Source organism: Eschrichtius robustus, chromosome 2, assembly GCF_028021215.1.
Source record: "Eschrichtius robustus isolate mEscRob2 chromosome 2, mEscRob2.pri, whole genome shotgun sequence".
NCBI lineage: Eukaryota > Metazoa > Chordata > Mammalia > Artiodactyla > Eschrichtiidae > Eschrichtius > Eschrichtius robustus.
This window is the reverse complement of record NC_090825.1, coordinates 167,912,656-167,928,593: the sequence shown is the minus strand read 5'-3', so window position 1 is coordinate 167,928,593 and position 15,938 is coordinate 167,912,656. Positions and strand designations below refer to the sequence as shown.

General features: G+C 52.8%; 1 protein-coding gene across 1 annotated transcript in view; it reads right to left on the bottom strand.

The window, feature by feature from the left end:
- Window positions 1-1,001: 1,001 nt before the first annotated feature.
- The window catches only part of MED26 (mediator complex subunit 26), a 39,573-nt gene continuing 24,636 nt past the window's right edge, over window positions 1,002-15,938 (bottom strand). Inside the window, exons 2-3 of the mRNA XM_068534766.1 lie at window positions 4,373-4,447; window positions 1,002-3,716 (exon numbers count right to left, since the gene is read on the bottom strand). Coding sequence (XP_068390867.1) covers window positions 2,064-3,716; window positions 4,373-4,447 — 1,728 coding nt within the window. The 3' untranslated portion in view covers window positions 1,002-2,063. The remainder of the gene's footprint in view (window positions 3,717-4,372; window positions 4,448-15,938) is intronic.

The window sequence follows — 15,938 nt, the reverse complement described above, 5'->3', positions numbered from 1 at the left end:
AAGTGAGAAAACAGGCACTGTGGACTTAGGAAACTAGTTACTCCACAGCACAAATGGTCCTGCTGACATGCTTTTTTTCCCCCCTGAAGTTTGATGATTTAATTTTAGTCCTCACAACTCTGGGGTAGCACTTGCATCTCCCAAATGGGGACAGGTGCATGGGAGTAAAGTGATTAGCCCAGATCCATACAGATGGTAGATGGCAGGGGCAGAGTTCAACCTCACACTGCCCTTAAAGTTACTTCACCTACTTTTTCTAGGAGTGGGTGTGTCCTGCACCAAGGCTATGTCAGAATTCCCCACTGGCTCTGAAACTGTGGTTCTGGGTTGACTGAATGTTCCTGGACCCCTTGGTTTGCCCTATGGGGCTGCCCCTGTAAAGGGGTAGCTGCTTCCTTACCTGTGAAATTAAGTAGATATGGACAAGAAGACCTATGCCAGAGTGAAAAAAACTAGAAAGCTGAAGCATACGGTTTCAGAGACAAGGGGGAAGAATTAAAAGATTATCACTTTATAGTCAAGGAAGAAAAGTTATTTTTTAAAAAGTCAGCCCCAGCCACATAGTAAGACAACCCCAGGCCTGCATGGGGAGTTGGCAGCCTGGGGCTAGGGCCAAGGGCTAGGCTGCCAAACATAGCTTGGGAGGGCTTCTTTCTGGGGAAGATGAGGTCTGGATGGAGACGGATGTGGCCCCTTGGTCTGTCACCCAAAGCTAGCAGGTGACTTTAGAGATGGAAGAGGCATCGTGGCCCTGAGTGAATGAAAGGCAAGGTGGAGGTCAGTCTCCATGCAGAAGGCTAATAGGCTGACTTGGTGACTTTGCCCTGCCCACCTCCCCACGGTCTGGCTAGCTGTGGGGCCTGAACCGTGGATATGGGGTCCAGGTCTTGGCTAATACAGAATCCAGAAAGGGCTGATATGGCTGTAAAGGACCAAATTAAAAACAGTTCTCAGACTGGTTTGTGCAAATGTTTTTTTTTTTTTTTTTTTTATTTCCACATTTATATCACAAGGTGTCCACTTACTGGACCAAATAGCAAAGTTGCTCCCTTCTGCGTCCTGAGAACACAGAAGTCTAGGTACTGTACATTCACTAAGGCTCCTTGTTTTTGCAAATCGCGTTTATGACAAATAACCATAAGGCAAACGAATCTAAAGGAATGGTTATGAGTGTTTCCAGAGTACAGACAGGTCTCTTCTCACCCAACAGTACAGCTTACACACCAGTAGCACCCACGGTTACTTTTGTGTTTTTTGGGGAGGGGACTCTAGAAAGGTGAACTTTTCTAGATATGTGCAGGAAGGGGAAAATGAAGAGGGATGAACAAGGAAAGTTATTCGTCTGATGGTCAGATGGAAGAGGGGGGTAAAATAAACTCTAGAAAACTTAAATTTTTGCAGCATTTCTTTAAAAACTGGGTTGTAACTGAAACCAGATACAAATGTGTGGACGCCCAGGGAGCGTGGGTCAAACTGGCTGGCAAGCTGGCCTGCCTGATGCCAGCAGCTCGCTACAGCTGAGAAGCTTCTGGCACCATGATGGAAAAGCTGGCCAGGTGGGGTGCAAACAGAGGCCACAGCGTTGCCCACTGCCTCAAACACTCAGGGCCATGTTAAAAAACAGAAAATGCAGAGATGAGATGCGTGCTTCTGTTGCTGTGTTAAAGGTAACCTCTTCCACAGGTTTTCTGTGCCTGCCTGCAACTGAGGTCCCAGCTCACCGGGGGCTGGGAAGTGTCCGCACCTCTTCCGGGGTGGGGGGCTAACGCTTTTTATAGCTGGTTTGCTATAGAGTTCTGAACTCACTTTGCTGGCCTTCCTTCCACGTGGTCCTTCCTTTGCAATTTTGTTAGTAAACTGGTAGCAGCATTTCACAAAAGAAGGAGAATTTTGAGGGAAGAGCACAGAGAGACCTAGAGACTCTCGCTCCCTCTCCCTCCCACCCTGGGCCGGACCCCCACCCCCCACTCCAGATTCCCAACCACTGGAGGCGGCCGGGCCCTGGCGCCCGCCCTCTATGGCTGACTGCAAGGTGGGAATGCACTTAGAGCCCGACAGGCCAGTCAGTCCAAGCAGACATAAGGCAGAATGTTCAACCGCCCGTCGTCGCCGTGCGGGTCGAGCGATATGCACTGCGTCCAGTCATACCAGTTACCCTGTGTGTCCTGACACCCGTTCACCCCCGGCCACTGATGGGCCTGGATCCTGTCCAGATCGTCCTGCGTGACCTCACGGCTTAGCCCTGGGAGGTCCGTGGGTGGGCCGTGAGGCACCAGCACGTGCGGCTTCCGGGCCCCGCGCCGAGTGCTCTCCTCCTGCTTCAGGTACTCGGACATGAAGTGGTGAGCGCCCGGGGTCTGTGCGCCCGACGACGAGAGCAGGCTGCTCTGCCGGCTCAGGTAGGACTGGATGATCTCGTTGCGCGACAGCTCCTTCCAGTTCGTCTGTTCAAAAGGGCTCTGGAGGCTGGCCTTGGCCTCGGGCTTGTCCAGCTCTGTCCTCGGCTGCTCTGTGTGCACAGGGCTGTCAGCCCGCACTGGCTCTTTCTGGGTCAGAGGTTTGATCTGTCTCGTCATGGGGTCAAAGGTGAGCTTCCGCTCTTTTAACCGGACAGGCTTGACACCTGCCTCGGCCACCTGCCCGTCCAAGTTAACCGTGTAGTCACGAGGCCGGTACCTCTTCTTCTTTTTGCTGTCCGAGCCACCGGAGGAGGCAGCATCGCTGTCTGCCTTGGAGGAGTCCGGGGAGAAGCCTGCCCGGGGCAGGAGGGGCTCGGCCGGTGGCAGCCCTGCCTTGCAGCCCGACCCCGCGAGCCGCTGGTGGCCCTCAGGCTGCTCCAGCCAGCGTACCGGGCTCTCTGCGCTGGGCAGCAGCTCGAGCCGCCGCACGGGGGGTGTGGACGGCTGGGCCAGCGGAAGCGGTGATGGCACCTGCGTGGCATCGAGTGACTGGGGCCGAGGCGAGGGACTGGGCACGGAGCCCTTGTATGTGTACGGGCTCCGCTGCCGGGCAAAGGAGCCCTCGTGCCGTGAGTTCCGGGGACTGAAAGAGCAGCGAGGCGGCCCCTTGGGGTGGGGGGGACCTGGAGTCTCGTCCACCCTGTCCAGCTGCTGCAGCACCGCAGCCTTCGTCTGCAGGCAGGGCCCGGGGGGCTTGCCCAGGCCCGGGGAGCTGGTGTGTGGCCTCACGGCATTGACGGGGATCTTGCCACTGTGCTTGTCATTCTCGCTGTGCTCCAGGCGGCTGCCCTCGGGGCCCACGTGCCCACTGCCGTCCAGGGGGCCGGGGAAGCTCTCAGGGCTCCCACTGATCCCGTTGGTGGGGAGGGGGGACGAGTTGGCTACCAGGGAGTCGTGGCTCACTTTGGAGACCTTGGGAGGTGGCCCAGGGTGACCGAGGTCACGCTGGTCCCCCCGGCGCTTGCGGCTGCCCAGCCTGTCCAGCCGCTGCCCGGGCAGCCTCTGGATGTCATTGCGGTTCTTCAGGTCATGGATGCTCTTGGGCGGGCCGGCCACCCCTGCCTCCGGCCGGCAGTTATGGGCGCCCCCGTTGGCCGAGCCGGGGGCACCCGCCAGCCCCCGCAGTGCAGCCTCATTCTGGTGCACGGGCTCGATGAGCTTCTGCCAGCTCCGCAGCAGCTTCTTGGCCCGCTTGGCGAGCTCCTCGTTCTTTGTCTTCTTGCGGACGTCGTTGATGAGCTTCCCAAGTCGGGTTTCCTACAGCCAGAGAGAGACGATGACACACTTTTAGGACAGGGTCACCCCATGAAAAGGGAGCTGAGACAGAAACGGGGGGAAGGGCCCCATGTCTCTGAAATGACCCCACTGGCCCCTAAACCACTGGCCTCCCAGACACAAAACCTACGAGGATTTTGGGTCCCTTGTGACATTTAAATTCTCAACTCCCAAGTCCTCAGACCTTATGGTCCCAGAGACGGCATTCTCAGAAGCATCATCTCACAGGCTCCCAACTCCTGGAGGCTGTGGACCATTTAAGGCTACTGCAAAGCATGCTGGGGGAGCACATTGTGGCAAAGGCAACAGCAAACAGAGGGCCCTGAGCCAGCGTCACTCACTGGAACCTCTGCTGGGCATGCACCCCAGAGTGTGCAGGGCCTCCTGCAGAGAAAGGGGCCCCAGACTAAAGCCACCCATTTCCTGCAGTGCCTGTGGGAAGACGGTACTCTTGGAGCATGCGCTGTGGGCTGGCACAGTGCAGGCCAGGAGGGCACGCCCCCCTCACTCCTCTTAAGGCCCCGCTGGGCCAGTGAGCAAAGTCTCTGAGGCTCCAAGAAGCCAGGAAAGACCTGGGTTGGGGCAGCCCAGGCCTGGCCCTCACTGCCCTCCCTAGTGCTCAGGCCAGAAATGCTCACCTCCAGTGCCTCTTTGGTAATGGGGTATTTCTCCAGGCTGGAGATGACTTCCTGCACCGCCACCATGTTCCGGATCTGCAAAACAAGAGCCACTGGTCAGACCCCAGGCACTTCTCCCCGTGCCAGCCTGCTCCAGAACGCTCCCTTTCCCAAGAGCCAGTGGAGCCAGCATCATCAAAGTCCCCACCTCGTGCAGCCTCCTACCTGCTGCCAGGGGCCAGCATGGCACCCAGCGCGCACCCTCCGGTCTGCCTCCTCTAGTGCGTGGTGACCAGTTTACCATGAGCCTGTCTATGGACACGCCCACCTGTCGAAGTGGCTGTCACACAGCTAAGATTCACTGTGTTTATGAAACAAGATTCGCTCTTCATATGGGAGATGCACTCAAATCTGCCATCTGACGGGAGGTTGAAAGATTTATCAAATAAAGTGCACCAAGTTGAAAAGAGCCATACGTAATAATCTAATCAATTTAGTTAAATTAACGAGATCGTCAGAGTTCATCTAAAGACACCACAAGGAGAGCAAAAGTCAAAGTGGGAGAAGACCAATGCCACAGGGCCCCAAGGATCCATCTGAGCATACAGAGAACTTGGGCCAGGAGACACGAATAGGAACTGGACAAAACAGGAGGTCGTGCAGCAGTGTTCAACTCTCTTAGTCATCAGCAGATGCAGACCGAACCCACCAGTGGCTGCTACACTGCATACACACCTGACTGGTGGAAATGGGGTCTGACAATACCAGGTAGTTCTGGGGTGCAGCCAACTCTGGGGAGCGATGGGGCTGTGTCTAGTCAAATCAAACACGTGCATGTCTCATGACCAAGCGATTCTATCCCTCACACGATACTTGCTACGAGGCAGGCCCTGTTCTACCAAGGTCTGTTGCCACATAGCACTACTTTGTTGAATTATCACAACCTCAAGGGGAAGGTACTATTATTACCACCACATTTAATGAATGGGGATGGCACAGAAAGGTGTGGGTCATGTGGTCGTATGTTATAACGACACCAATGTCTTCCAGGAGTTGAAGGAACAGACTGAGAAATTCAAGAGCACTAGAAATGAGCACACTGCAGCTTCAGTGCGTTAACAAGGTGAAGTTCAAACCACGAAGGATGAAAAGTCACAGAAAATACATATTGTTGATTCCAGTTACACCAAGCATCACAGCATACTCAAAAATTAACTCAAAATGAATCCCAGACCTAAATGTGAAAGCAAAAACTCTAAGGCTTCTAGAATAAACAGGAGAATATCTTTGCAACCTTGGGGTAGACAAAGATTTCTTAGGAGCCCCAAAGCACTTTTTTCCAAGAAAAAATACTGACAAACTGGGCAGTGAGGAGGCCGGTCCCACCGGGACGAGGCCACCCTCTCCCTGTCCCCAGCCCTGGGATTCTGGCCCTGACAGGGTCCTGGGCTTGCCACATGGCCTGTCTCCACTCCAGTGACCTCACCCTGGTATATTTAGAGCCCTGGGTCCCCACACACTTCTGAACCAGCAGTCCCCGCAGAGCGAGCCCAGCGGCACAGAGTGTCCTTGTCCTTGGGCAGACACTGTCTTGCTGCCAGACAGGAGGGGGGAGGCAGAACACCTGAGCAACCCTGGGGGCTGGCAGCAAGCTGGCACTGTAGACCTCACACAGCTGGAGACCCTCCTGGAAGCTGCACAGGGGCGGGGATGGGGTAAGGCTTGTGGGCCCCACTGTCACAGCTGAGCAGCTCCTACACTCGGGCGGGTGTGCAGAGGGGCTTTCGGCTTTGAGGAGGCTCTCAGGCTCTCGGCCCTGTGGAAAGTGCTACATCCTCTGCCTTCTTCTTTCTGCCCCTGCTGCGTGGAAGTTCAGGACCCCTGAGGGCTCATCCCTCTGGCTCCGCCCTGGCCCCCACTCTGGCCATGATGGCAAGGGCACTGAGCACTGTGTGGGGAGCATCACCTGGCATTCTGGAGGCAGTCAGGCCCTTGGGACCAGGAAGTGGACCAAGCCCTGCCCTCACCACACCAAACAGGCAGGAGTCCTGGGGTCTATGCAGTGCCAGGTTGGGCCTCCGGCCTCAGACAAAGCAGACAGTGACACCCCGGCAGCCTGTGGCCCTTGCCTCCCACCCTCGATGAGAGGACCCTCTGCATAGCAGGGACGCCAAGGCTCAGATATAGCCAAGGGGAGGCTCCCATCCAGGCTCCAGGCCTATAAAAAGTCCAGCACAGGACCCGTGGGACAGGGAGATGGGTGTCAGGAACAAGGCAGGCCAGGGGTACCTGTGGTGAGGACAGCATCTGAGCAGGGCCTCCCAGGGTGGACAGGAGAAGCCCCAACACCTCAGGAGATGGTGAAATGGCACCAAAGCCCTGGAGAGGGGAGAGGGGTCCAGAGCAAAGACAGTGGCATGAGTCAGGAGGCCAGGAGAAAGAACAGATCCAGGGGAAGTAAGCTGGCTACACAACCTGCCTTCCATTAACTTCAGCCACTGTGGGAGCTGAACTGCTCCCACTACCCCAACAGGCCACCCTGTTGCTAGGTCCTTCCTGGCACCCGTCTGTCTGAAAATACACTCATGATCACAGCAGAGACCATGCCATTACTGTGTGGGGAGGAAGCCTCTGAGCTACTCCCAGGCACTGCTCTCAAAGAGGGCTTTGGGGCAGCTCTACAGGTCATAATGCCCAAGGGTCACTCACACCTTCTTGCTGTCAGGAATAGCCTGGCACATCCGTGGCCCTTCTGTCCTTTGGATATCTCCCTTGGGATTCATTCCCAGGGAATGAAGTCAAACCAAGACTAATAAAAAAACCACCTCTCAAAACTATTTGCCAAACAGCTTTCCCAAAAAGGGCAGAATTCACACATGAGGGACGTCTGAACACCTGCAGCCTCATCTTCTCATTAGGGCTCCTTCAACAGATACAGATTAATGTGAATTTCCTTAATAATTAGTGAAGCCAAATGTCACCTTCTTTCTACTAATGCTGACTTCCCGTGTGAACTGCTCACTGTCCCAGCCCACTTACTTTCATTATTTGTCTGGCCTCTTTATTGCAAGTAAATACCCTCCCAGGGTGGTGATGTCTGCCCCTGTGCACACAGATGCCTAAATGTGCTCAGGGCTGGCGCTGCAGAGGGAGGTGTCAGGAGCGGGGAGGGCTACTCTGGAAGGGCAGGGAGCAGGTGAGGTGGGCCAGGCAGCGGGGGAGCACTCAGAGCGGAGCAGAGGCAGGGCAGGAAGTCAGTGGACAGCCCCGGGTGTGGCCCAGGTGGCCACACAGTCAGCTGGTGACCACTGGTGGAACTGACTCCGTCACTACTGCGCCAAGTGCTTGCGGATCCTAGACTGGAGATTCATGAGGGACAATCAGGTATCCACGGTCAGACAGGAAAGCGAACGAACATCCATCCCAGGCAGAAAGAAGGCGGAGCAGCCGGTGTCTCCACATGGAACACACGGACACCCCCTAAACTGGCCTCCTCCAGGCCGGCTCAGGGAGGGGAGAGAAAGGACCCTCCTCAAGCCGTCCTCACTCACACCTCAGGGACGCCCAGGGGCACACGCTGGGAGGCGGGGAGGGAACGCTCCTCACCACTGACCCAGTTCCCAGGGTTCTTATGCAGACCTCCCACCACGTGAGAACCAAGGGCAGGCGGGGAAGCAGTAAGGCCTACCTTCTGGTGAGCCCCTCATCACTTGCTAAGTCACTACTCCAGCCAGCCTAACCCACGACATTTGCTGCTCGACTCACAGGAGGAAGGAAGGGGCGCTGGACACGCACAGGCGACAGGACCAAGGCAGGGCAGCAGCCCTCAGAAGCAGCCTGGGTAAAAGTGTGGACTACACAGTGCAGGATGCCACCACTCCCACATCATATGTCTGAAAGTTGTTCTGTGAACTGGTTCAGTGGTCTGAACCTGGATCCATGCGCAGAGGTGGGGACGGCCCAGGGGGCACAGACCCACCACTGACCAGCCTCCTCCTCGTGGTAATTCAGGGGATAGGCCCAGGCCCTGAGTAATTACCACCCTGTGGGGGATTTCCAGCCCTGATGTGAAACAAGGAACTGAGACTTCTTTGGAGTCTGCAAGGCCCCTTGCTCACTGCTCCCTTTTCTCCAGGCATCAAGGGCTCCTGCTCCACCCGAAATCCCCAGTCTCTTACTAATTAAGCTGGACCTGTGCAGCCCTGGTGGCAAAGAGGAAACCCTGTACTCCCCAAGTCCAAGCACTGGTGAGACCCAAGGGCAGTAAGCCAGGGCAGGCCCACCCAGCCTGACTCTCCTCATAGGACCACTACTTCTTGGGTTCCTCCAGGGGCCAAGGTCTCTAGCTTTTCTTCCTCGAAACTCCACTTTACAGATAAGAAAAAAACTGAGGGTCCAGGAAGGTAAAAGAGGACCAGTGCTCACCACGCAGCTAGAAGGCAGTGGAGCGTGGCTTTACGCTAGCCTGGCACAGGGTCTGCCCACAACACACCGCCCAGCTGGTGCTTTACTAGGTAGGGTGAGGGAGGGCACCCAGACACCACCAGGCTGGTGACGCTGGCATCCCACCCACATACTCTCCCCGACTTGCCACAGCAGGGAAATGCACAGGTTACAAGAGTTCCACACAGGGCTGGCTTCATGCCCAGCAGCACCTATGGATGGCCAGGCTGCCTCTGTCTCCCCCCAGGGTGCACTGGAGCCAGAGGGATCCCCACGCCCACCCACAACAGCAGGGGCTTCAGCCCACCCTCAACGCTTGCCCTAAGCTGCAGGACACTTGGTAAACGACAATGGCACTGGAGCCTCTCCCTGCCAGGCCCTGGAAGGAAGTGGCACACACCGAGGACGGACTCACCCTGCCTGTCTAGCCAGCCCCTGACCACACTGTGGCCCTGCATCTATGCAGCACAGCCCACACCAACTCCTTCAGTGGGCTCAAAGCCCACCAGGTCAGCAGTAAAAACTAGTTCACTTTAAAACCAACCATGTGGAAGTCACTTTTCTTTTCTTTTTTTTTTTTTTTAAAGCAGAATAGTCTAGACTACAATTTACAAAACCCACTTAGCTCGAAAGGCTTTGGAAGTGTTCAACAGCAAGCAAGCTGTCCTTCCAAACCAAAACACGACACAGATGGCACCCAGAAGCAAGCAAACCTTGAGCCTTTCAATGTGCTGAGCGTTGTTAAGGCCATCCTTGGCTGAGTCACTGTGCCCTGCAAGCCACACAGTGGGCGTCAGTTGTGTCCGCGCGGATGAAAGAGGCTTTGCCAGGCGAGTGTGTGTCTGTGATTTGGTCCCAGTCTCACTTTTTTCAGCCACAGCAAGTCTTCCTGCTTCTGATGAACTCCACACGTTCCCAAGGTAGGTGCTATTCTGTGACTCTAACTGCTTTCTACTGCAAGTCAGTGCAAGAGGCGGCGCCTGCATCTCCCGGAGAGCCTGTCGGTGACCAGCCCGTGTCCCACCCCGTCTCCCTGAGCGAGGAAAAGAAGTCAGTGTGCCTTGATTCTACCTCTCAGCTCGGAAGGTGCAGCCTCCCGGCCCCGTTCTGCCTTGCCTGGTCCCACAGCCAGGCAGGAGCCAGGGGAACCTCCCTCAGGCAGGTGTCATGCCAGCGCTCTGCCTGGCAAAGGCGCCTTCCTCTGCCAGGACCCCATGGGAATCTCGCACCCACAGGGGTGAAGTCTCTCTCATTCACGGCTTCTGAGAGGAAGAACGACACTGGGGCGGGGGCTGTGTCTCAGCCACAGCCACCAAGCTCACCACTTGCAAAAGCACAAAAGCACTTCCTCATCGGTGGGGCCCATCTGCTCCCCAGGAGCATCCACAGCTGGAGGACGGCCACTGCCTGCGTGGCCCTGACTGTTGTACACTCACAGCCCGCAGAGCGCCCATGGCCAGAGCAGCCGACTGCAGATGCAACTTGGCCCAGAGGCAGCAGGCAGAGCACTGCTTGCACCTAATGAGCAGCCCAGGAAGAGGAAGCCCAGGGCCCAGGGCAGCGACCATGAGCAGCTACCATCCATGGGACCTCTCCGAGAGGCTTGCAGAGGTGAGAGAGGGCCCTCTCCACAGTGCTGGTCCTCTCTCTCAACTGTCCCAGCAGCTCTTCCCAACAAAACTACAAACTTAAACGCTCCTGACCTCTGAATCAGGTCAACATACAATTCTTGTTGTAATTCAGCCCTTTCTGAGAGCACAAGAGCTCTCGACATGTCATCTGGGAGCTGGTTCATTCCTACACTGATACAACTGGATAGTCAGAAAGCCAAGCAGAGCGTTTTCTATCTGCATCCATGCTCGCAGAAGGGTCCGGGTGGCAGTGCATCTGATGACAGCATGCCGGGTGAGGTTTCCTCCCTCTCAGCCGTGCTCTCGTGGGAACAGCCAGTAAGAATACTAGCTGAGCAAGACGAAAACACCCGACGCCCATGGGAGGGGCACACACAGTGCTCGGCCCACATGCATGTAGAATACAGGAGATCCAAAACTAGAACGAGCCAGCTTTTTAGGAAGTGACAGGGCCAACCTCCAAGAGAATGCTAAGTGAAACAGCGAGGTGACAGCAGTGCACTCTTGTGCTGCCGGTGAAAAACGCCTGGTGCTGGGGCTGGGCAGAGAAGCAGCTGGGCCAGACCTGGCTTCCAATGCTGGTCCAACTAATAAGACTTAAAAAGCAAGACCAGCCACCAACCTGAGCCCAGTTCTCCCTCCGGCAGCCGGAAAGCCTGGGCGGAATGTTGGGAAAACCACAGATTGTGTTTGTAGATCCTCAATGGCACACTGACCACCATCCTGGGAGACTGTGCCCACAGGGGTCAGGTCAGGAGAGGGTCCTGTGCACTGTCCGCCAGGCCGCTCTGGGGTTTCTAAGATCCCTTCAGGCAGCGCAGTGCCTAGTGTGGCGCCAAAAGTCTGCCAGTCTGCTCCTGGGCTGCTATAGGATCCCGAGAACAGGGGATATCCTAGAATTTCCCTCAACAAGTCACCAAATGCAGGCTTGGAGGACGCAGGAAGGGCTGGTTATGGCCCAGTCCTGAGGCATAGGTAGAAATGGCCAGAGGCAAGGACAGAAATAACAGGTGAGGCACCACAACTGAGGCTCAGCTGAGCGGCCAGGAGCACCAAAGTGGCGACATCAAGCAGGCTCCTTTAGGACATGAGAAGGACTATGGAGAAGAGAACCAAGGCCTTCTCAGAGGGCCTCAAGCCCAGAACCGGTCCCAGAACCTGAGGCTGCCGAGCCTTGATGGGTAAAAGTGACCACACCCACAACCGACGACCAGGATGCCCGTGGTAAGCAGTAAGAGTGTGTTACAGACATGTGACTGACTCACAAGGTCTGGTGGCCCTCACTTTCCTGGGCACTCCACACGGGGTCACCAACGTCTGTTCTGAGCTGGGTGGATGTGAAAGAGTAACAGGAACTGCCAGAGCCTGGGTGGGGGCCACACTGGTTAAGTCATTTGGCGAGTCACAGGGTTAAGTACGGAGGAGCCCTTGTCACCTTCCACGGAACAGGAATCTGTGAGATCCGCAAACTCATCAGGCCCTAAAGGTAATTGAGGGACGGTATGCCTGTCCTACATGACACAGCAGCCATCAGGCAGGACATGGCCTAACGGGCTGCGTGAGCTCCGTATCACATGCTCCAGGGCAGAAAGCACCAGAGAAGACTGTACACAGGAGGTGAGCAGATAGCTCTGAGCCCACCCACCTATTCCATCAGCCACGAAGTGGGAGGATGACAGAAGCTTCCTACAGGCTCCTGGGAGGGGGACAAGAGACACACATGAACAGGACAGAGCCTGGCTGGCACACAGTAAGCGCTCAAGAAAGGGGGTCACCACACAGCCTGTCATGGGACTACGCTTGAGAGGGATCAGGTTCAAGGCCACCTCTTTCCCCCACCTGCTGCCCTGGGCTCTGTGTGGAGCTAGAAGAACAGCAGTGGGCATGGGGACTTTCTCAGTGGGCATTCCTGCAACAGGGGCCACCGTGGAGAAGACCAAGGACATCGTCACATGGAACAGGAAGGTAAGTCTGTGCACTGTATCAAACATCATGTAAGGATGAACACTCATACCCCAGGACCTAGCAATTCCACTCTGGGGTAGGGACCAACAGAAATGTGAGCATGCATGTGCTGAGAATGGTCAGAGCAGCCATATTCAGAACAGCCCCATCTGAAAACCACCCACGTGGCCACCAACAGTATAATGGATGACTAAATCATGGTCTAGCCATTCAACGTCCAATGAACACACTACTGCTACACACAACATCAAAGATAAATCTCAAAACAGGTTGAGTGAAAAAGCCAGATACAAAAGAATACATTCTGTGCTGGACTGGAAGCTCAAAAGCAGGCAAGACTTGTCCACGGTGACGGAAGTCAGGGAAGTTGGGGGTGCAAAGACACTAGGAGAGGGAACAAGAATGGCTTCCGGGGAGAAGCTCTATTCCATGACCTGGGTAGGGGTTTCTGGGGTATGTTCACTTCATAAACGTTCACTGAGATGTAATACTTACAACCTGTGTACTTTTCTGGATATATGCTACACTTTAATGAAAAATTGGTCTTAGAGGCCACCCCATCCTAGAAACAGATGCCAGCGCTACTGGGTTTGAAGAGGAGGGAGAGGTGTTGGCGAGCCAGCCTCTCACCCCCCACTCGGCAGCAGAGACCCTCTCAAGGTCTGAGAACTGCCGCACCAGGAGCCCAGGCTACCTCTGAGATACCCAGTGTGTGCTACGCTTCACAGCTCACAGAGAAAGGTGTCCACACGCTCCTATCCTGGGCAGAGGCCAGTTTGGGGAAAACAAGGGCGCTCTGCAGGTTCCACGGAAGGAGCACAGAGCAGGTCAGAGTCCCCAGGAAGGAGCAAGCTCTAAAGTTACTGGAGAGAGGCAGGCAGGCAGGCAGCAACCACTGCGTGGGCATCACTAGCCAGCATCCTGGGTGGGTGGGCGGGCAGGCCTCTGTCTCCTACCACACAGTGGTTCTCTCCTGAGACCACAGACTTCCAAAGTAGGTGTTATGCCACTTCCACAATGAGGAAGCCAGGGTGCCCATTACACACCTGGCCACAGTTTCATTACTAACCTAACCTGCTAATCCTGTGCAGTTAGCCCATACCTGCCTCCACACAACAGGCCATCAGCAAGTCGTATTGGTGACAAGGGCAGAAACAGCTGGCTCAAGGGAGAACAGTGGAACAATTCGGATAAGGAAAATTCTGCATGCCTACACCAGGAATGAAGATAGCAAGGAAAGACTAGAAATTAAAGTGGGGGAGGCAGATAACATTCAAAACTCAACTTAATCTGCCATATTAAGAGACCAAAAATGAAAAGCCTTATGATCATTTCAATAGATGTAGAAAAAACATTTGACAAAATTAAACATCCATTCCTGATGAAAACTCTCAGTTGGCTAGGAGTAGAAGAGAACTTCCTCAGCTTGATAATACCCACAGCTAACATCATACTTGATGGTGAAGGGCTGAATGTTTTCCCCCAGGAACAGGTACAAAACAAGGACATGTGCTCACTACTTCTATTCAGTCTTGTCAGGAGATTCCAGCTAGTGCAATAAGGCAAGGAAAAGAGAAAAAGAAAGGGAGGGAGGGAGGGAGGTAGGAAGAAAAACCATCCAGATTGGAAAGGGGGAAGTAAAGCTGTCTTTATTCACAAATAACAGAACAGTCTATATGGAAAATCTTATAGAATCTACAAAATAAGAATAAGTGAGTTTAGCAAGGTGGCAGGATATAAGTTCAATATAAAATTCCACTGTATTTCTATATGCAAGCAACAAATATTCAGAAACTGAAAATTTAAAAACCCAATTCCATTTACAATAGCAATTAAAACTATGAAGAAAATAGCTAGCTAGTGGGAAGTAGCCGCATAGCACAGGGAGATCAGCTCGGTGCTTTGTGTCTACCTAGAGGGGTGGAACAGGGAGGGTGGGAGGGAGACGCAAGAGGGAGGAGAAATGGGAATATATGTATATGTATAGCTGATTCACTTTGTTATACAGCAGAAACTAACACACCATTGTAAAGCAATTATACTCCAATAAAGATGTTAAAAAAAAAAAAACTATGAAGAACTTACAGATAAATCTGACAAAAGATGTAAGACCTCAACACTGAAAAGTACAAAACATGGCTGAGAGACACTATGATAGGCCTCAATTAATGGAAAGATATACCAAGTTAATAGCATGGAAGAGTCAATATTGTTAAGATGTCAGTTCTTCCCCAAACTGATCTATAGATTCAATGCAATCCCAATCGGAATTCCAGCAGGGTCTTTGGGAGAGATTGACAAGTTGATTCTAAAATTTATATGGAAACGCAAAGGTCCTAGGATAGCTAACAAACTTTGAAAAAAAGAAAATCAGAAGCCCACATTATCTGATTTTTAAGACATTATATAGTCAAGACAGTGTGGTATTGGAGCAAAAACAAACAAACAGATCAATGGAACAGAGTAGAGTCCATTTAACAGATCCACACATACATGGGCAGCTGATTCCTAACAACAGTGGTAAGGCAATTCAGAAATGAACGAATAATCTTTCAACAAATAGTGCTGGAATAACTGGATAGCCAATAGGCAAAAAACAACAACACTGAAACAAAACATCAAACCCTTGACCTCTATCTCACAAGACATACAAAAATTAACACAAAATGGATCATAAACCTAAATGTAAGAGTTAAAACTATATAATGTACAGAAGAAAACATAGGAGGAAAATCTTAGTGACCTTGGGTTTAAAAGGCAAAGACTTTAGTAATATGAAACAAAAAGTACAAACTATAGAGAAAACAAACTGGATTTCATCAAAATTGAAAACCTTTGCTCTTCAAAAGATGACACTGTCATGAAAATGAAAAGGTAAGCCACCACTGGGAGAAAATATACACGAATCATGTATCTAAGAAAGGACTTGTCTCTAGAATATATAAAAATCTCTTTCAATTCAATAATTAGGCAAAGAACCCAAGGGGGAAAAAATGGGGAAATGATTTGAACAGATTTTCAAATCTGTCACCAAAGAAGAGCTATGCATGGCAAACAAATACTTGAAGAGATGCTCAGCACTATTAGCCATCAGGGAAATTCAAATTTAAAACACCATGAGATACCACTACATACCTGTTAAAATAGCTAAAATTAAAAAGATTGACCATACGGAGTGCTCATCAAAATGTGGGACAACTGAAACTCATACACTGCTGGTGTGGGGTGGGAGTATTAAACGGTATAATCACCTTGGAAGACATTTTGACAGGTTATTAAGCAACCCAAAAGTCCATCAACACAAGAATGGATAAACAAATTGTAGTACATCCATAAAATGAAATGTTAGCAACAGAAAAGAATGAACTATTCATATATATACAACATGCATGAATCTCAAAATAAATATTAATGAAAGAAGAGCCCAGACACCACCCCGCCAAAAAAGTACATGCCACATGATTTCACAAAATTCTAGAAAAGGCAAATTAATCTACGGCGACAGTAAATCAGCAGTTGCCTGGGGATGGGGGTGGGCTGAAGGGAAG